General features: G+C 42.6%; 1 protein-coding gene across 3 annotated transcripts in view; it reads left to right on the forward strand.

Moving 5' to 3' along the window:
* The first annotated feature begins 5,220 nt into the window (after nucleotides 1-5,220).
* The window catches only part of LOC149851207 (actin-related protein 2/3 complex subunit 3-like), a 75,352-nt gene continuing 58,337 nt past the window's right edge, over nucleotides 5,221-22,235 (forward strand). Inside the window, exons 1-2 of one of the 3 annotated variants that reach the window (XM_090014142.1) lie at nucleotides 5,221-5,470; nucleotides 18,974-19,071. In XM_090014142.1, the coding sequence (XP_089870268.1) occupies nucleotides 19,069-19,071 (3 nt within the window). In that variant the 5' untranslated portion in view covers nucleotides 5,221-5,470; nucleotides 18,974-19,068. Of the gene's footprint in view, nucleotides 5,471-18,577; nucleotides 18,891-18,973; nucleotides 19,072-22,235 lie in introns of those variants that run through there. The other 2 variants (XM_090014159.1, XM_090014151.1) reach the window with 2 other exon arrangements.

Consider the following 22,235-nt stretch of genomic DNA (forward strand, 5'->3'; position numbering starts at 1 on the left):
GCAATTGTTTATATTCCTTCAAGTGACATGATAACAAATTCTCTAACTAAGGTAGTCATTCAGAAAGTTTTCACTAGACATGTGAGTCAAATTGGACTCAGATATGTCTAACTAATGAGTATATAAGTCTACAATAGATTATGTGAAGAATATATAACTCAAGAATGTGTTCTGCTAAGTCCTAATAAGTGAATAAGCTTGAAACACTAGTGACTCCTTATGACCAAGTGAGAGATGTAGGATGATGTAGCCATAAACAACCGTTAGAACCACTCCAATGATTGTGATTCTCCCAAGTTAAAAGATGTGTTATCTAATAGATAAAATAGTTAAACAAGAAAACTAAATTAACTAAAATATAAAACATAGTATAATATATAGTTACATAACATAATTCAAGAGAGGCGTCTCTTGAGATTGAAGGGACATTTCACAACCAATCCAGCACCCTTTGGTGGAGTATAAATGTGAGGCTAGGAAGGCCAGTTCACATACATATGAGATACAGAAATTCAGTGATTACAAAATCATAGTATCAAAAAAATTAAGCAAATCCAAAGAACTAGAGGTTGTAATTAAAATTCAGTGCCCTTGGCAATTTTCCGCGTAACTTTGCATGCCCTTCAATTTCTCTGTTTTATCAATCTTTGCTTCTGCTATGCACCCAGAGTTTGACATATCTTCTGATCCACTGGATTAGTTAACCGAGTCCATTATACTATACATATGAGATACAAAAAATCATACTATTAGAAAAATTGAGCAAATCCAAAGGACCAGACGATCTAACCTGAGTTCAACTCATATTCGAGCAAATATGTGAACTAACAAAGTTCGAGCAAGGGTTTAAGCCATGATCAAATAATATTTAAGCTCAATTAATCTTGATTAGCCTAATTAAGCTCGATTTATATATTGTATGAGGGTTTAAGCCATGATCAAATAATATTTAAGCTCAATTAATCTTATTTTTATCTCACTTTCACGCCCCACCTATCCCTATTTTTAACCCTCACCTCTCATTTTCTCTCATCTCACTCTCTCAATTTTCCTAGCTTATGCCCCTCTCATCTCTCATTGCTCTCTCTCTCTAATTCATGCAACTCTCTCATTCATCTCATCTCTCTCTCCGATTTCTCTCTCTTAATGTCTCTACCCTCTCTCTCTTCTACGACTTCGGAGAAGACATCGTTGCCATAGAGGAGAGCTTCAACCCAACAATTTTGAAAAAGTTTTATTCTTAATGATATTAAAGGATATTTGATTTCAACATTTTGGTGAGAGCTTCATCTCCAACGATTTTGGTGAAGATCCATTTCAATATTTTTGAGGAGTTCTACGTTCCAACGCTTTTTTAGGAGTTCTATTTTCAATTTTTTTGAGGATTTTCTATTCTAAAAATTTTTGAAATTTTTTGATAGTTGAATTCTAATATTTTTTATGAGGTAGGGTACATTCTAACTATTGTGTGTTAGTATAGTTTTAAAATATGTATATTGGATAGATGTTTCATACAAATTTGAATTTATATTATTATTGGATTTGAGTTTTTTCTAAAATCTGAAATTTATATGTGTTGGAATAGTGTTTTATGAAAAATATTAATTTATATTATTGTTGGATTTGAGTTTTTTTCAAATCTGAAATTTATATATGTATTGAAATTATGGTTCATGCAAATCTAAAATTATATTTGTATTGAATTTTTTGTTTTATGCAAATATAAAATTATAATTATGCTAGATTTATGTTTATACAAATTTGAAATTATGTTGTTGGTTATAAAATTTATGCGCACATAAATTGTTTATGCAGAGGTTTATGTGCACATAAAATCCGACTTTATAAAGTGTTTATGTGCACATGAAATCTAATTTTATATATTGCATATATGCACAAAAAATTTAGATTTAATAATGTGTATATGTATACAAAAATTTCATATTTAATAATAAGCACATGTGCACAATAAATTAAAATTTAATAGTGTGCATATGCGCACAAAACTTCTAAATTTAATAGTGTGCATATGTGTACAAGAATTTCAATTTTAATGAAGTGATTATATGTAAAAAAAAAATTATTTCAACGGCTTGTATATGTGCATATAAATTTCAAATTTAATGTTGTACATATATGAACAAAAATTTTAGCCTCAACAGTGTATATGTGCATAAAAAATTCATATTTAATGGCGTGCATATAGACACAGAAAATTCAATTTGAATGATATGTATATGTGCAAAAAAAAAATAGTTTTAATAGTGTACACACAAAAAATTCAGACTTAATAGTGTGCATATGTGTACAAAAAATTTAGTTTGAATGATCTGCATATATGCACAAAAAAATCAGTTTGAATAATATGCATAGATTTTTATAAAAAAATTAGTTTGAATAGTATGTTTGTGTGCACAAAAATTCTGAACTTGTCATGTGTCTAATGGAAAATGATATGCACAAAAACTTATTTGAAATATCATTTATGTGTATAGAAATATATGCAATACCATTACTATAATGAATTAATGTTAAGCATGATATGATATGTTGTTAAGCATGATGTTAATATATTGTCATGATATTAGAATGCTTCTATAATGTTAAGCATGATGTTAACGTAATGTCATGATGTTAAGCGTGATGTTGATATGTTGTATCATGATATTAATATGTTGTCATGATATTAAAATATTATTATGATGCTAAGCATGATGTGAATATGTTATCATGATAATTAAAATGTTGTCACGATGTTAAGTATGTTATGAGATGTGACTTGTGTTTGAAAAGCTAATGAGAAGTATATCATGTGTTGTGATGGTGCAAATAACATAAAAAATATAATTGTGTACATGGATGCTCATAAGAAAATAATTGAGCAAATGGTTCAAAAATGAATTCATGAACATGCTTAACTGAATGAGTTATCTATGTGAATGTGATATGTGATTGTCATGTGTTGTCACAATTTATTGCTTTCATCGAGAAAGACAAATGTGAGAGAGCTACCTTAGAAGGGGGTATTTAGGGCACTATGGTCATGAATGGCAAATTGTAAATGACATATAAAAAAAAGATATATAGATATGCCTTGACCTATTGCTATTAATAAAGATTACTTATTTGGCACATTATAGGTATACTTGGAGGGTGTATGATATCTGATATTTATGGATTTTGGGTACACTGGGAGGGTGTATGTTACAAAATCTCCTAGGATTCTGGGTACACCTTAAGAAGGTGTATGTTATAAAAAATGCTTGACTTACCTTGGAGATAGTAGGTGGTATAATCCATGAGTAACTACGTAAGATATTTTTTATGAAAATGAGGCATCTCACTTGGTCTCTAATCCTCATGTGGTAGGAGGTCTAGACTCTCAATGTGTCACATATCATAGGTCTCACGACTGCTATAATAGTATAAGATGCATCCTAGTTTATACAACATTTGCAGAGTCTCAATCGTGAAGCGCCCACTTAGGGATTTGATTCAGTAATTCACCTAAAAAATTAAAATACATAGCATAATAAACATCCTATGAGGTAAACTTTGTCTGTATGATTTTCTATGAGTACCTGATGTGAGTGGTAATCAAGAGAAACAAATAGCTTATACTTGTACACATTTGTTTTGTGTTAAACATGTATTGAAAACATGTCCTAATAATGCAAACACTCAGTCATGGATATTTTACATAATATTGCATGACACTAAATTAAAATATAAAATTACTAAAAAAGTCATACATGAGATTAGGTATTGGCTTTGGTTAAAACTATTATAATGTGCATAGATTTTGAATTTATGTGTTGAAAGCATGCAACTAATGATTTGTATGCTTGATCATGGTTATGTGTTTAATTTTGCTAATTGATGCAAGAGAAATTATTAAAAATACTAATCAGAAGCATTTTAATTATTATGTTACAATGCATATGTCCTGAATAATGTATGATTATGGGTGTTCTTAGTCATGTATACAATGCTAATATGTTCCTATTAAGACTTAATGAGTGTGACTCTATATTTTAATCATTTGGGTAATGAGTAGTTTTTGGAACAATGGCATGATGCGACAAGCAGTGCCAAAAACTAATCAATTTTCAATCTCGAGACTTGATTTATAATTTAGTTATGCTTTGAAGACTGTCTATTTTATTTTGATGCTATTAGGATTGCCAATTTTATTTTGGAATCAGAGAGGTAAGATTGCTTAATTAATAGTTTGAAATATACTTTATGAATCGTATCATATCTTTTATGTTTCGGATTCAGATTCTTTACTTAAAATCAAATTATGAGTGGACATGGACCCAAGTTCAAATAGGATTTAGATTCAGTCTAATGTTATGTTCAAATACCTATAACTCGACTAAGATTGTTAACTCAAAAACCAAAAAAAATATTTTCGCTATATATCGGTTTTATTGATGAAAACATTATTGTTTTTTGTTGTCTCTTTATCGAACTTAGTTTTATTGGAATATTAAATGCTAGCGTTTGCACACCAACTGACCTTCTAGAGTTTAGTCCTGTTAGAGCGAAGTTATAGATAAGTTTTTTGTTCTTGGTTGCCTTTTTCTCAAATTTAGTTCTAGTAGGCTAATATATGATCACGCTTGTATTCAAGCGGGCCTTCTAATACTTAGTCGGGTTGAAACAATGCCATCAATGAGGGATTACATCAATTACTTAAAAAAAACTAGCTAAATTTTTGGGTTAAAAGTTTTGGGGAGTTATAATATTCAAAAAAATTTATGCTTAAAATATTAATTTTTTAGTTAAAGTATCAAGTTTTTAACATTTGTATTCAAGTTGTTCACAATGATGAATCAAATGTGGGACAAATGGATAGTAGTGTTCTAACATGTTAGATGCCTACACTAGACAAAGACAAGGGCACCTTGTAATTGTCCAAAAAAGGGTTAGGACAGAATAGACAAAACACGGTGTCATTGCCAAGAGCTGTCTGCGAAGCAGACTCACCATTTACGTGTTTAATGTATAAAATATATGGGACGTGACACTGTCCTGGACAATAGAGTCACACTCTGTTTTCCTGAAAATGGGGACTCGTGTGAGGCAGAAGGGATACAACAGTGCCTTCTATTTATGTCCGCTGCCTGTAACCGCGGGGCCCACATTGGTACGACATACTCTTCCGTCCCTCAAACGTTCCTTGGTGTAGAAATTGCCAATATAAAACCTTTTGACAAACAAAAAGAGTTTTCATATGAAAAATGTTTTCAGATTGAGGCACATTTCATGTGAAAAAGTTTTGTGTGCTTAAGGCCGTCCTCATCGGCGCTGCTCACGCCTCCCTGTTTAATGATACCAGCACCCAACGCTCTCTCTCTCTCTCTCTCTCTGAGAAACAGAGATCCACGGCGACCAACAACCTTGCTTTCGAGGATCGGCGGTCGATATTGTGCGTTCTAGTTTCTCCCTGCTTTTCCTCTTGGGGGTACGTTAGATTCTTCAAAATTGAGCTAATTCTAATCTCCAATTGATAAGTGCATTATGTGATCTTGAATTAGGGCGTCTACCTAACAGATTCTAGATCTATTTGTTACGGTTATTTTGTTTGGCAATTGTAAAAGAGGATGTTATTTGCATCTTGTCCGTCAATTTTATTTGGTCTCATTCTCTTTGCATTTTCCCTCTGAAAATGTAACACCCCAAAATTTTGAGCTTGCAAACCTTTCGAAAAAAAAACAGACAAGAGACTAAAAAGGAATCTCTTCATCTCAGAGATGGTTTACGAAATCAGCGGAAGACTATACTTTTATTCATTTCAAAAAGGCAAGCTGACAACTTTGAGCGCATTAGCTAAAAGAACCAAAACGCACAACACATGCTACTTGCAAACACTTGGAAAAACCACTTTCATTTAAGAAGTTCTCCAAATAGTACAAAATTCGGATATCCCAAGGAAAATCCGTTACAAAACCCCAAACAACAGGACGCGAGCTAAGAGCAGGAAGAAGAACGTCTTGGAGCCATCTTGCCATCGCCTGTGGTGTACCTAATCATCACCTGTACCCATAGAATGGGTTAGTTTCGTGAAAAACTAGCAGGTGCACAAGAGAGACTACAAGGAACTGAATTATGTAATTTAATTCAGTAAGTTACGCAGTTTAAAGCAAATATGCAGTTAAACAGGTAAGCAATGCATGCAGATAACTAGTGCAAACGAGTAAGTAGTGCAAACGAATAAGTAGTGCAAGCAAGTCAGTAGTGCAGCGAATCGCTAGTGCAACGAATCAGTAGTATAGCAAATCAGTAGTGCAACGAATCAGTAGTGCAGCGAATCAGTAGTGCAAGCGAATCAGTAGTGCAAGCAAGTCGGTGGTGCAAGCGAGTCGGTAATGCAGTCGAGTCTCACAGCCCAGCAACCAAAGTGAACAAACTTTATGTTTCGATATTACTGGCCTGCGGGTACGCGCAGGCAAAACATAGAAACAACTGAGACTAGTTCGGGCGTCTATTATTCTATGTATTTTCAATAACCCGAATAGCTAGTTGAGTCCGCTCCAAAGGGGACGGCTTTAGCCGAGAGAGGATTCCCCAGAGGCTGAAAAGCAGTGCCACGGATGCATCCAACTTCTGCAGAAGTGTTGAGCTAACTATTGTAGCCCCTTTCCCCTAACTCCAATGACTCGGGAGGCCGGATCTTTGCCCGTGGGGTGGTTGTTAACAACCTATCCATTAGAGTTTTTGTACCGATCTGTCCTCTCCCTTGACAGACAACCAGAAGCAAACGGGTGCGTTAGGGGTTGCTTAACTAACGACCCATTCTATGCTGTGGTCTTTAAACCACTCAAGCATCTTGCCTGTGAAGGCAAATGTGAGGCCATTTATGTGATTACAACAGTTTGCATTTAGCGTTGTTCGAGGTCGCACGACCGTCTCATCCGATCATTGCAGTACTAGACGTGTCATGCACGACTACACGTACTCTAGGATAAAGGGGGTATAGCTCCTCAATAGAAGCCTCGACAGGAGTGTTTCACAAAGATGTAAAGTTTATCAACTTTACTCTATCTTTTGAAACAGTAGTACCTTGTGCCAACATGATGCATGTGATTATCTTGAATCACATCCGCTATCGGGGTATCTACATGTCTCGCATGACTCGATACCGGCCTCGATAGATGGGATACGGGTTTCTCAACAGAACACCCGCTAAGAAGTTCGCTCGTTCCTGACTAAACTCTTGTCGCAAGAGGGAGAGTGGTAAATGCTCCTTGCATCCTCCACGAGGATGCCATTAAGGCATCCGCAAAGAGCAAGAACCTGCACGTCATCTGCAATAGCAAGGCAATACCAACACATATGCAAAAGCAAGAGCCTAGGCGCAGAGCGCGACGACAAGGTAAAGGGCAAGGATTGCGAAACCGCATCCTTGAGTGAAGTGGATACTCGTATAAATATATATATATATATATATATATATATATATATATATATATATACATATTCATTCAATGGTCGCTTTTAGTTCAATTGAACTTAATTCAATTATCCAAGTCTTTCGTGCAATTTTCCCCTACCTTGGAGGGTTACGAGCTTGCTGACGTCTGCGGACGTACACGATTGACGGCTCGGGTCGCGGAGCGCGAGTGGGATCCGTCGTAGCTGCAAATATGCGATATTAACAAGCAAACTCTGACAAAAGCAAAAGCAAGGCAAAGACTCGACTTTTCCGATACATAGGGTTGGGGCCAACCATCCCAATTGACTCGAAAAGAAGATGGGGCAGGATCAAAAGACTCTAGCTGCCAAAAGAGGGATGTAGCGCATGCGAGCAGATGACTCACACTACTAGGAATTCCTCGTTAGAGACCAACAATTGTAATGATCTGTCCCCATCACGATGTAGCTTCCAAAGATTTTTCGGGCCTGTCGGCCAAGGGTATAGGCTCGCGCACAAAGGGCAGAGGGCCATCAGCCCCTACTGGCAACAAAAAGAAAGGCAGGGGCCGGCCCCTGATGGCAAAAAGAAAGACAGGGGCCCATCGGCCCCAGCTGGCAACAAAAGAAAGGCAGGGGCCGATGACCCCTGCTGGCAAAAGAAAGACAGGGGCCCATCGGCCCCTGCTGGCAAGAAGGCAGGGGCCGATGGCCCCTGCTGGAAACAAGGCAGGGGCTGATGGCCCCTGCTGGCAAACAGAAAAGCAGGGGCCATAAGCCCCTGCTGGCTGGCAAAAAGAGAGGCAGGGGCCCATCGGCCCCTGCTGGCAACAAGAAAGGCAGGGGCCTTAAGCCCCTGCTGGCTCGCAAAAAGGAAGGCAGGGGCCCATCGGCCTCTGCTGGCACACGGAAAGGCAGGGGCCAATGGCCCCTGCTGGCGCAACTAAAAGGGGCAGGGAGGAGGGGCTCGGCGCCTCCCCTGCCATAGCAAAGAACAGGGAGGAGGGGCTCGGCCCCTCCCCTACCGTAACGGAAGCAAGGAGGGGGCTCAGCCCCTCCCCTGCCGTAACAGAAGAAGGGAGGAGGCTCAGCCCTCTCCCCTACCATAACGGAGAGCAGGGAGGGGTGTCAGGCCCCTCCCCTGCAAAAAGGGGGCACAGGGAGGGGGTTTGACCCCTCCTGTGGCCACACAGAGAAGTGAGGGAGAGAGAGAGAAGAGACGGAGAGGGAAAAGAGGGAGAAAGAGGAAGCGATGGCGTACCAGGGGGTTTTCGGAGGAAGCTCGCCGAAGAGGAGCTCGCCGGAAGGAAAGGGGGGGTCGCCGATGTCGGCGGCGGCGGCTGTCGGGGGTCGCCGGCGTCGGTGATCGTGGAGGAGCGAGAGAGAGAAACGGAGAGAGCGAGTGGCGGTGAGGGGGGTTTCGTAACCCTCCTCCCGCCTGCCTCACTGTCTTTTAATGACAGCGAGGGGCGATGGCCCGGGTCGGGTCCGGGTCGGATCCCGATCCGGCCCAAACCAATTTTTTTTTTTTTTGATATTACATCCTACCCTCCTTAAAATAATTTTGTCCGCGAAATTTCTATAGCATAAATTGGTCAAAATACAAGTCAGGGTATTTATCCCTGATATCCGACTCAAGCTCCCATGTACAATCACTAATTCCATGGTGTTGCCAACGTACTTTTACAAGAGAAATCGTCTTCGATCTGAGCACTTGGTCTCGACGATCAACGATTGCCACTGGTCTTTCCTCGAACGTCAAGTCCTTTTGGATATCCACATCATCATAATGAATGATGTGCGATGGGTCGTGAACATATCTTCTCAGCATGGATACGTGAAAGACGTTGTGAATCTGAGCGTACTGAGGAGGCAGCGCAACGCGGTAAGCCGCCTCGTCGATCCGATCCAGGATCTCAAAAGGTCCGACGAATCGCGAACTCAACTTTCCCTTTTTCCCGAACCGGAAGACGCTCTTGGTAGGAGATACCTTAACAAAAACCATATCTTCTGTTGAGAACACGAGCTCTCTATGTCGACGATCGGCGTAACACTTCTGCCGACTTTGCGCGGTACGCAGACGTTCCCTGATCATCTGCACTTGCTGAGTATAGTGTTGTAGCACTATAGGTGAATCTAGCATCCGTTCACCAACCTCATCCCAGTAAACGGGTGGTCGACAAGGCTTCCCGTACAAGGCTTCGTAAGGGGCCATACCGATACTGGCATGGTAACTATTATTGTACGCGAATTCTGCCAACCCAGTATGAGAGTCTCATTCTCCCCTCCAGTCTAACATGCACGCTCGCAGCATGTCCTCCAAAGTCTGAATCGTGCGTTCAGATTGTCCATCAGTCTGAGGGTGGAAGGCAATGCTGAACTTTAGCTTTGTGCCCAAGGCCAACTGCAGCTGCCCCCAAAACCTGGAGGTGAACCTCGGGTCACGATCGGAGATGATTGACACAGGAACACCGTGCAATCTCACAATCTCCCTGACATAGAGGTCTGCCAAGCTGTCCAGTGACTGACTGAGCCGTATAGGGAGGAAATGCGCCAATTTAGTGAGTCGATCCACGATCACCCAAATCGCATCGTGTTTCCTCCGCGTCCTCGGCAAACCGACGATGAAGTCCATCGTGATGTCCTCCCACTTCCATTGTGGAATCTCCATTTGCTGCATCACTCCGCCTGGTCGTTGGTGCTCGATCTTAACCTGTTGGCAAGTCAAGCACTTTGAAACGTACTCGGCTACGTCCCGCTTCATTCCGTTCCACCAATATCTGCGCTGCAAATCTTTGAACATCTTTGTGCCGCCCGGGTGGATCGTGTACTTGGACTTGTGGGCCTCAGCGAGAATCTCATCTCTCAAAAAAGGATCTTCTGGCACCCAGAGACGATCCTTACGCCATACACCTCCTTCCTCACTCAGTCGGAAGGGGGTATCGGCCCACTGCGCTAGAGCCTTCAGCTTTTCGTACTACGCATCGATCTTCTGACTGACAAAGATCTTTGACAATAGCTCAGGCTGAGCTACCATGCTGGAAAGACTGATCGAAACTGGAGTGACCGCAAACGGTTCCCACGATATCAGATCCTCGATCAGCTTCCACCCCGCAAATAACAAGTTTACGGAAACGCTGGGAGACTTGCGGCTCAGAGCGTCGGCCACAATGTTCGCTTTTCCTGGGTGGTAGGACAAGGTAAAGTCGTAATCCTTGAGGAATTCCAGCCAACGTCGCTGCCTCATATTCAGCTCCTTCTGCGAGAACAAATATTTTAGGCTCTTATGATCTGTAAAAGCCTCGAACCGCTCCCCATACAAATAGTGCCGCCATATCTTCAATGCGAAGACCACCGCTGCTAACTCCAAATCATGAGTCGGGTAATTCTTCTCATGTATTTTAAGTTGGCGCGATGCATAGGCGATCACTCTATCGTTCTGCATTAAGACGCAACCCAAACCTGTCTCGGAAGCGTCTGTGTAAATCACGAAGCCGCCATGACCCGAAGGTAAGGCCAAAATAGGAGTAGTCATAAGACGTTCCTTCAACACTTGAAAACTGCTCTCACACATGTCGTCCCACACGAACTTAGCTTCTTTCTTCAGGAGCTGCATCAAGGGTAGAGAGATCTTAGAAAAGTCCTGGATAAATCTTCAGTAATACCCAGCTAATCCAAGAAAACTCTGAATGTCACGAACATTCCTCGGTTGCTGCCAACTGAGTACAGCCTCGACTTTCGCTGGATCCACGGACACACCTTCCTTGGAGATGACATGTCCCAAAAACATGATCTCCTCGAGCCAAAACTCACACTTAGAGTACTTAGCGAACAACCGCTCCTTTCGCAAGGTTTCGAGAATAACTCTCAAGTGCTCACGATGTTGCTCCCAGCTATCTGAATACACCAAGATGTTGTCGATGAACACGATCACGAAGGTGTCCAAAAAGGGTTTGAACACCCTATTCATGAGATCCATGAACGCTGCAGGAGCGTTAGTGAGTCCAAAGGGCATGACCGTAAATTCATAATGCCCATACTTGGTCCGGAAGGCCGTCTTGGAGATATCATCTCCCTTAATTCTGAGTTGATGGTACCCAGATCTAAGGTCGATCTTTGAGAAGATCCTGGCCCTCTGCAACTGATCGAACAGATCCTCGATGCATGGAAACGGGTACTTATTCTTTATTGTCGCCTGGTTAAGCATCCGATAATCGATGCACAACCGCAATGATCCGTCCTTCTTTTTCACGAACAAGACGGGAGCTCCCCAGGGCGAGACACTGGGGTGAATGAATCCCTGATCCATCAACTCCTGCAACTGCTTCTTGAGCTCTGCGAGCTCGGCTGGCGCCATCCGATATGGAGCCTTAGAAATTGGCGCAGTACCCGGCAGCAACTCGATGCTGAACTGCACCTCGCGAGGTGGAGGAAGGCCTGGCAGTTCCTCCGGGAAGACGTCTGGAAAATCTCGAACAATCTCCAAGTCTCCCATCGGGACTCGCGTTGGCCCGGACTGGATGAGACTGACCAAAAAGGCAGTGCATCCCTTCCTCAGGTAGCTCTGCGCCTTCAACGACGAAATCAACTTGCTCGCCCGAACGGGTTTCACGATCTTGAATTCCATCTTGGGCATTCCTGGTGGAGATAAAACAATCATGCTATCTCGGCAGAAAATCTTGGCATGATACTTGTGCAGCCAATCCATGCCTAGGATGGCGTCAAATTCTGTCATCACTAGCAGAATAGCACAAGCCGGTAAATGCCGATCTGCTAAGACTACGTCCAACTCTGGTACGTAGGCCGCACAAATGGTATTTTTCCCAATCAGGTTATACACTTCAAGTGTATTATGCAAGGGTTTTACAGGTATGTGCAAGCACTCGACAAAATTTACCGAAACAAAAGAGTGTGTGGCACCACAATCAAAAAGCACAAAAGCCGCTTGGTTAGCGACAAAAAGGGTACCTTGCACTAGGTCGCCCTTGGTCAACTGCTCAGCCTTGGCTGAGTAGACGCGTCCCGGCGCCCTCCTTTGACCGCTCATCTGTGGTGGTGGCGACTGATACTGCTGTTGCGGCAGTGGTGGCCGAGGGAGCAAAGGTGCTCCGCTGGTCTGCCTGGAATCATCAGCCGCCTTTTTGCGGCAATCACGGACGTAGTGGCCCATCTTGCCACAATACAGGCATCCGTCTGTGTCGAGCGGGCACGCCTGCCCAAAGTGAGATCGCTGGCATCTGGGGCATACGCTGCCAGCCTGTTGCCTGGCTGGAGGGTTGCCCTGTGGCCGCTGACGCTTCGAAGGAGGATATCGTTTCCTTCCTCCTTCGCTCTTTACAGGAAGGAACAGTCGTTTGCCTGGGTCGCCGGAAGGTGTCTTCGGCTCACCACCCGTAGGGGGTGGCCTTCTGCCCTGAGCACTCTTAGTGCGCTCCCATGCTTCACTCAGAACGGTGGCGGCAACAACTGCCGCAGAGAAGGTCGAGGGCATGCTCGTTAGAACCCGATGCATGAGTCCCTCCTTCAGCCCCCGAACAAACTTTCCTGCTCGCTCGCGATCATCCGCGAACAGGTTAGGGCAGTAGGGTTTCAAACTCTGGAATTTGGCAATGTAATCCGTCAAACTCGAATTGCCCTGACAGAGCTCCAAGAACTCCACCTTCTTCTTCTCCCTTGCGTGAGGCGGGAAGTAGTTCCCCAAGAAAGCCTTTCTGAAAGCTTCCCAAGGAATGGGCGAAATCCCCGAAAACTACACACCCCGCGCCATGTCCCACCAACTGCGGGCATTCCCCTTCAGCCTGAAGGTCCCGAATAGCGTCTTCTTGTCATCGGGCACTGACAAGACCTCGAACACTCGTTCCACCTCCTTCACCCAGCTATCGGCCATGTCTGGGTCGGGCTTGCCGTCGAAGGTCGGGGGATCAAGCTTCAAAAATTTCTCATACGTCACTGCGGTATGAGGGATCGGCTCAGGAACGGGCGCTGGTTCCCTTTGAGAACGAATTTGGTCTCACATAGCCGCTGCCAGGGAACCTAGGGAATCCATCACGAATCCCCGCTGATTTGACCATTCGTCAGCAGACCCTTCGTTCGAGTTCCTTGCCATCCTTGGAGTAAACAAGGAATACCCATAATTAGAAATTTTAGGAAGCTCAAAACAAGAAAAAACATAAGTACTATTCATATTTAACATGAGTAGTTTATGTAACCCCAGCAATGCTGATACATACATAAAACGTGTCAAGCCACTTAACTTAACAATGCCTTGTGCACCTACTAAGCAAGAGGAAAAGTATACTCACAGCGCGATGCGGATGCTCAATGGTCAAGAATCCTTACTTCCTTTAGCTCTGATACCAAGTTGTAACACTCCAAAATTTCAAGCTTGCAAACCTTTCGAAAAAAAAACAGACAAGAGACTAAAAAGGAATCTCTTCATCTCAGAGATGGTTTACGAAATCAGCGAAAGACTATACTTTTATTCATTTCAAAAAGGCAAGCTGACAACTTTGAGCGCGTTAGCTAAAAGAACCAAAACGCACAACACATGCTACTTGCAAACACTTGGAAAAGCCACTTTCATTTAAGAAGTTCTCCAAATAGTACAAAATTCAGATATCCCAAGGAAAATCTGTTACAAAACCCCAAACAATAGGACGCGAGCTAAGAGCAGGAAGAAGAACGTCTTGGAGCCATCTTGCCATCGCGCCATCGCCTGTGGTGTACCTAATCATCAACTGTACCCATAGAATGGGTTAGTTTCGCGAAAAACTAGTAGGTGCACAAAAGAGACTACAAGGAACTGAATTATGTAATTTAATTCAGTAGGTTACGCAGTTTAAAGCAAATATGCAGTTAAACAGGTAAGCAATGCATGCAGATAACTAGTGCAAACGCGTAAGTAGTGCAAGCGAATAAGTAGTGCAAGCGAGTCAGTAGTGCAGCGAATCGGTAGTGCAACGAATCAGTAGTGCAAGCGAATCAGTAGTGCAAGCGAGTCGCTGGTGCAAGCGAGTCGGTAGTGCAGGCGAGTCTCACGGCCCAGCAACCAAAGTGAACAGACTTTATGTTCCGATATTACTGGTCTACGGGTACGCGTAGGCAAAACATAGAAACAACTGAGACTAGTTCGGGCGTCTATTATTTTATGTATTTTCAATAACCCGAATAGCTAGTTGAGTCCGCTCCAAAGGGGACGACTTTAGCAGAGAGAGGATTCCCCAGAGGCTAAAAAGCAGTCCCACGGATGCATCCAACTTCTGCAGAAGTGTTGAGCTAACTATTGTAGCCCCTTTCCCCTAACTCCAATGACTGGGGAGGCCGAATCTTTGCCCGTGGGGTGGTTGTTAACAACCTGTCCATTGGAGTTTTTGTACCGATCTGTCCTCTCCCTTGACAGACAACCAGAAGCGAATGGGTGCGTTAGGGGTTGCTTAACTAACGACCTATTCTATGTTGTGGTCTTTAAACCACTCGAGCATCTTGCGTGTGAAGGCGAATGTGAGGCCATTTATGTGATTACAACAGTTTGCATTTAGCATTGTTCGAGGTCGCACGACCGTCTCATCCGATCATCGCAGTACTAGATGTGTCGTGCACGACTACAAGTACTCTAGGATAAAGGGGGTCTAGCTCCTCAATAGAAGCCTCGACAGGAGTGTTTCACAAAGATGTAAAGTTTATCAACTTTACTCTATCTTTTGAAACAGCAGTACCTTGTGCCAACATGATGCATGTGATTATCTCGAATCACATCCGCTATCGGGGTATCTACATGTCTTGCATTACTCGATACCGGCCTCGATAGACGGGATACGAGTTTCTCAACAGAACACCCGCTAAGAAGTTCGCTCGTTCCTGACTAAACTCCTGTCGCAAGAGGGAGAGTGGTAAATGCTCCTTGCATCCTCGACGAGGATGCCCTTAAGGCATCTGCAAAGAGGAAGAACCTGCACGTCATCTGCAATAGCAAAGCAATACCAACACATATGCAAAAGCAAGAGCCTAAGCGCAGAGCGCAACGGCAAGGTAAAGGGCAAGGATTGCGAAACCGCATCCTTTAGTGAAGTGGATACTCGTATAAATATATATATATATATATATATATATATATATATATATATATATATATATATATATATATATTTGTATATATATATATATATATTCATTCAATGGTCGTTTTTAGTTCAATTGAACTTAATTCAATTATCCAAGTCTTCCGTGCAATTTTCCCCTACCTTGGAGGGTTACGAGCTTGCTAACGTCTGCAGACGTACATGATTGACGGCTCGGGTAGCGGAGCGCGAGTGGGATCCGTCGTAGCTGCAAATATGTGATATTAACAAGCAAACTCTGACAAAAGCAAAAGCAAGGCAAAGACTCGACTTTTCCGATACATAGGGTTGGGGCCAACCGTCCCAATTGACTCGAAAAGAAGATGGGGCAGCATCAAAAGACTCTAGCTGCCAAAAGAGGGATGTAGCCCATGCGAGCAGATGACTCACGCTACTAGGAATTCCTCGTTGGAGACCAACAATTGTAATGATCTGTCTCCATCACGATGTAGCTTCCAAAGATTTCCCGGGCCTGCCGGCCAAGGGTATAGGCTCGCGCACAAAGGGCAGGGGGCCATCGACCCCTGCTGGCAACAAAAAGAAAGGCAGGGGCTGATGGCCCCTGCTGGCAAAAAGAAAGACAGGGGCCCATCGGCCCCAACTGGCAACAAAAGAAAGGCAGGGGCCGATGGCCCCTACTGGCAAACAGAAAAGCAGGGGCGATAATCCCCTGCTGGCTGGCAAAAAGAGAGGCAGAGGCCCATCGGCCCCTGCTGGCAACAAGAAAGGCAGGGGCCTTAAGCCCCTGCTGGCTCGCAAAAAGGAAGGCAGGGGCCCATCGGCCCTTGCTAGCACACGGAAAGGCAGGGGCCAATGGCCCCTGCTGGCGCAACTAAAAGGGGCAGGGAGGAGGGGCTCGGCCCCTCCCCTACCGTAACGGAAGCAAGGAGGGGGCTCAACCCCTCCCCTGCCGTAACGGAAGAAGGGAGGAGGCTCAGCCCTCTCCCCTACCATAACGGAGAGCAGGGAGGGGTGTCGGGCCCCTCTCCTGCAAAAAGGGGGCACAGAGAGGGGGTTTGACCCCTCCCGTGGCCACACAGAGAAGTGAGGGAGAGAGAGAAGAGACGGAGAGGGAAAAGAGGGAGAAAGAGGAAGCGATGGTGTACCAGGGGGTTTTCGGAGGAAGCTCGCCGAAGAGGAGCTCGCCGGAAGGAAAGGGGGGGGGGTCGCCGATGTCGGCGGCGGCGACTGTCGGGGGTCGCCGGCGTCGATGACCGTGAACAAGCGAGAGAGAGAAACGGAGAGACAGAGAGCGAGTGGCGGTGAGGGGGGTTTCGTAACCCTCCTCCCGCCTGCCTCGCTGTCTTTTAATGACAGCGAGGGGCGGTGGCCCGGGTCGGATCCGGATCCGGCCCAAACCAAAATATTTTTTTTTGTTTTGATATTACAGAAAATGGTCATGATCATCACATTTTTATTGGCATTTTAGCTATAAGCTCTACATACCTGGCATAATAGATGCAATTTTGTGCTGCATTCTCATTTCTAATTGATAAGGGCAGTATGTGATCTTGAATTAGTCCCTTTGATTCTTGTCATAGACGTCTCAGTCCTTTTTATATGTGGTATAGGATTGTCACGTATATATTTTGTGTTCTGAGAAAACTGGTTTCAAGTTCAGTTTCCACCTGTTACACAATTCTGCGATATTACACAATTCTGAGATATAATATTCACGCTCCATTGGCTTTATATCCCACTTATAGACCAGACAATGCGATAAAGATTTCCTCTTCTCGTCATAAAAGTCCTGCGGGATATGTATCGATTTCTTGCCTCCATCATCAAGGGGAGGCAAATCAAGGTTGGGTTGAATCACCGCATAACTCATGATTTGCGCCAAGGATCGAAGAGGTCTTTCTTGGCAGCCTACCGTCCTAACCTTTTCAGCATGATGAACATTGTGATGACTGGTTGCATCGTCACCTCCACAATAAGACGCCTCCTCCATAGGTGGCTATTGCTCCACCTCTAGATCTGCCTAGGGGTGTTAATAAGTAAGGTTTGATTAGACCTGTACCATACCCTGAAGGGTTAAGCTTTGGTGATAAACAAGAAGGTTCGATTAGAATCTGGGTCGGACTCGAAGGGTCTGATTAATATATGGATCTGCCTATGGTTTGTGAAATTTCATACCAGACCCGAGCCCAACCCGAGTTCCAACTAATCCACAATTTCCAATGTAAAAAAAAATTTAAAAATATTATTTTACTGGGCATGGTTAGGGGTGGCCATCGGGTCGGGTTGGCGGGTCAGCATACATCAACACGAACCCGACCCGTTTATTAAACTGGTTGGCTGTGACAAACACGAACCCGACCCATTTATTAAACGGGTAACCCGACACGACACGGTTAACCTGTTTAATAAATGGGTCGGGTCGGGTAAACGGATTGGCAGGGTGGGTACGAGTAAACGGGTTGGCGGGCGGGTCGGGTAAACGGGTTGACGGGTCGGGTACGGGTAAACGGGTTGACCCGCCCGCCTAACCCGTTTATTAAACGGGTCAGCCGGGTTGGCGGGTTGGCATACCCCTAACACGAACCCGACCCGTTTAATAAACAGGTTAGGCGGGTCGACCCGTTTACGACACAAACCCGTTTAAGCCAAACCCGAACCTGGCTAAGAAGCGGGTTGGCGGGTCGTGTCAGATTTTGCCACCCCTAGGCATGGTCCAGGTTTGGTTATAGGATTCGGGCATGGTTTATCTTATGGTGAGTCCGATTAGACCTGGGTTCCGACCTGGCACCATAATCTCAAATCAGGTCTGGGTTTGGTTTCACCTGAGTCCAAACCAAACCTGACCCATTGACAACCCTAGACACGGCACTCAACCCTGCAGCAATAGCAAGGGAGCGTTCTGTTGTTTCCACCCAGCTTCACGTTCCAATGAAGGGAAGCAACTGTCAGGAGGGGGTGAACTTGGCAGTTAGAATCCCAGTCAGCACGTCTGACAAGATCACACAGAGGGATGCTGGAGGAGAAAAACCCTAGCAGAAGTTTTCTTTTGGAAAGCCTAGAGAACTTTTTTTGTAAAAATAAATTTTGATACGAAAACTTTTCCTATGTAAAATTTCCCCTTCTATCAGATCTTTTCTCAATTTCAAATGTGGTTTTGTAGCACACACACTTGTCTATTATCCCTTATTTCGTTTCCATCTGATAACTCTTTGAACTCTCCTCATTTGCAAGGCTTTACCATTTTTATCCAAGCCCTCTTTTTGCGCTGCCTCAAGATCAATCTCTGTGTGTGTGTGTGGTCACTGGCCATGTTCTTTTCTTTAACTTGAAGTGGTTGTTTTGGTCACACCCTTGTGGAATAGTGTTAATATCAAGCTCTTACTGCATTAGTGGGTGAATCCAAACACATCCTTAAGGAGATATTTTTCATCGTTTTCATTATTATGTGCCTCACTGAGTCCTCCATGGTCTTGCAGAGTCTGGGATTTGGAACAAGAGGATGATTGAGATCAGAAGATTTGTGATCTAGAAATGCCTGGATTTTGTTCCACGTGATCCAGGAAACCAAATCATGGTATGGGAGGAACTTGGTTGTTAGAATTTGTATTGTATTTGGTGTTGCATTTTTTAATGCATCATAAATTTCATCTTGTAGAGATCATTTGTTTCAGTATTTTCAGTATTCATTTGTCTGCAAGATCCATCCTTTAGGGGTTCTTTGATATGCTCCCTTGTCTAGAAAAACTTGGATAATCAGGGCAGTAGCTTTATGGACCCTGATTCTGGGTAAGCATGGGTGTCAAAACATGCCCTTATCTGGAAATGATGGGATAGTCAAGGACATTGTATTCTTCGCTGCCATTCAATTTTTTGGATGACTGAATGCGAAAATGCTTGAATGGGTTCTTTCAAGTGCTCAAAATGGTTCAGCATGATATTTCCCGCTTGCTTCTTTTTAAGTGGCATAAGCGGGTTCTGTTCAAATCTGTGATAGTTTACAATTTGCAAGACTTGCTCTGAACACTTCTGCCTAAATAATTGTTGTTTCATGCAAAATTATACCCTAGTCTAATTACTTCAGAATTAACAGTTGAAGACTTGATCTTGATCTGAACCAAACAAATAGTGAAAAATCCTAAAGCAATAATTCAGGTTAGCATAATCGTGCACCTAAATTTGACACAATATTTTCAATTCCTTTGTTGAATAACCACGTTTCTGCAATTGATTTTACGAGTTTTGGGGGTCACTGTATAACTAAAAATTGTCCAGGTTTGTGAAATATTTGTTGGCCAACTTATCCATGGTGATACTCTACGCTTTCTTTGTAACCAAATTACTTAGTCATCTGCTAATCCAACTTGTGCAAGGTAGGATGCCAGGCTTATCAAACTCATGGAAATGACAGCCTCAAGATGAGGGGCTTATATCTGCAGTGATGAAACATCTGCAGCTCTGTTTGTGCTATAAATATTCGAGTCATTGCTGCATTGTAGAGCAATTGTATGGATGCCTTTTTGCTCTGCTTTTGCTAAAATCCTTAGGAATAACAGTTCACATCTCCTGTAATGAATATGCAGCACACAGTATATGAGGCACTTCTATAAATATCTCTTTCCCAATTACCAGTGGTTGAGAGTTTTTTCACCATTAAGCTCTGTCTTGACATGTTTCTACAACTGTGTACAAAGGATTTTCAGAAATATGGTCAAGTCATTGGTTGAGTGAGGCTGCTATTTTGGTGAAGTTGCCTATCTTAGCCAAAGGGTCTCAGGTGAAATCCCACCTGGTGTTATTCCCGAGCTTACAACAAAGGCAATAATAAATATAAAAGTAGTGTTCTGTAGGGTAGGGATCATCAAAACAGAGTCATCCAATATAAAAATTATTTGCAGTGCTGGTTATCCTGTAGGATTGTGCTTTTGCACCTCTCTAAATTGCAGTCATTGTGAGATCTTGGTTTACTCAATCATCATGAGCTCCCAAGCACACAGATTATCTATAAATGGATAACGGAAGGCTTGTTATTCAGCAGTATAACATGCCTTATATACTGTGTCAACCAAACCAATATCAACAGACTTCTTTCTATATTTTCTATACGAAAAGATCTATCCGATCCATCTGAGCAACCTATGAATGAAATGAGATAGAAATACATATTATATAACACATGGTGGATGGTTTATTTAACTCTGGAGCCACTCACATATTCTATAATTGTCTCATAAACTTGTGAAATGGTTCTGGATGACTTGATCACACTGTTTTGTCATCTTCAAAAAGAAAAAATAGTGCCTTCATGGAGTTAATGAGTTACATCAACTTGCTGGCAGATGAAGTTGTTAAAATGTAAAACTGTACATATATAATAATATTATATTATTATATATATAAATAGATTTTTTATTTCTTTCTTTTCTGTAACTTTTTTTCTTTATTTTTATTTTGTCTTTATGTCATCTAGTTCAGTTTGAACTAGAATGACAGTTGCTAGTCAAGTTCTGTTCAGACTTGACTAGCATTAGAGCTGTTGGGCACAGTCCAACAGCTCTATTATGTCCTCTTTCAGCTGTATATATAAAGGGGTGCAGCCCCTCTTGTATTTTAATTCCAATGCTTCTTAAGCAATTGGTTTTTCATATCAATAAAGAATACCTTTTTATTTTTATTTTATTTTCAGTTATACCCTTTTTAAGGGTTATGCTTTAGTGTCATTCTTGACACTTTTCCTTGAGAATCTAAGCTTGTGTTTCGAAGATTCCTATTTCATTTCATAGTATCAAAGCTGCGGAAGTACTAGATCTTGAGGGAAAGCTGCCTCGGTTTTCGTGCCCGTTTGCAAAAGCGTTCACCACTTGAAGAGAAGTGTTTTATCACTTCATTGGGAAAGATTTCATCTCTTGTTGTATTGTATTTTCTTCTTTCTTTTTCATTTCTCTTCTTGTTTCTCTTCTATTCCTTTTTCTTCTCTCCTTATAATCAATGGATGACAATGATAAAGTCACCATCATGTCTATGAAACTAAGCGATACGAACTATGTAATATGGGCTTCAATCATGAAGCACCATATATGGGGAAAAGGCCTATGGGGGATTGTGGATGGTTCCGATTCAGAACCCAAGCTATCTCTTACTAAAAAGGAGGGAGATAAAGATGTCCCTCTATCGGAAGATGAGAAAATCAAGGCTCTTGCCTCATACGAGAAGAAATGAAAAGAATAAAGAATATCTCATGCGAAGATAATGTCATGACTTATCAATAGCGTTGACATTAAAAAATGCTCAAGTTTTGCCAAATTTGATCATGCCGATAAGTCATGGGAATACCTTAAGAATATGTATTTCCTTAAAGATATTGCACACGTGTGCAACCTCCAAGAAAAAGTTTGAATGATGACACAAGGAGACAAAACTATTCGTGAATATTATAATGGGTTGTCCGAACTTTGGGAAGAACTTTCCCTTTTAGAACCAAAGTGGCATTGTGCCGAAGACATTGAGCTTCGTCAGAAACAACTCGATGCTGAACATTTTTACCAGTTTATCACTGGATTAAGGCCGGAATTTAAAACCTCTAAATCGGCCCTCCTTCACCGGGGAAAAATTCCTTCTATTGTTGAAACTATTAAAGAGTTAACAATGAAAGAAAATCGTCTCTGGAAAGGTTTTTAAAAAATTGAAGATGATTCTGTTTTAGTCGTGTCTAGACCAGAGAATCATGTTCGATCATATAGG

Source organism: Nuphar pumila, chromosome 1, assembly GCF_984573655.1.
Source record: "Nuphar pumila chromosome 1, dmNupPumi1.hap1.1, whole genome shotgun sequence".
Classification (NCBI taxonomy): Eukaryota; Viridiplantae; Streptophyta; class Magnoliopsida; order Nymphaeales; family Nymphaeaceae; genus Nuphar; species Nuphar pumila.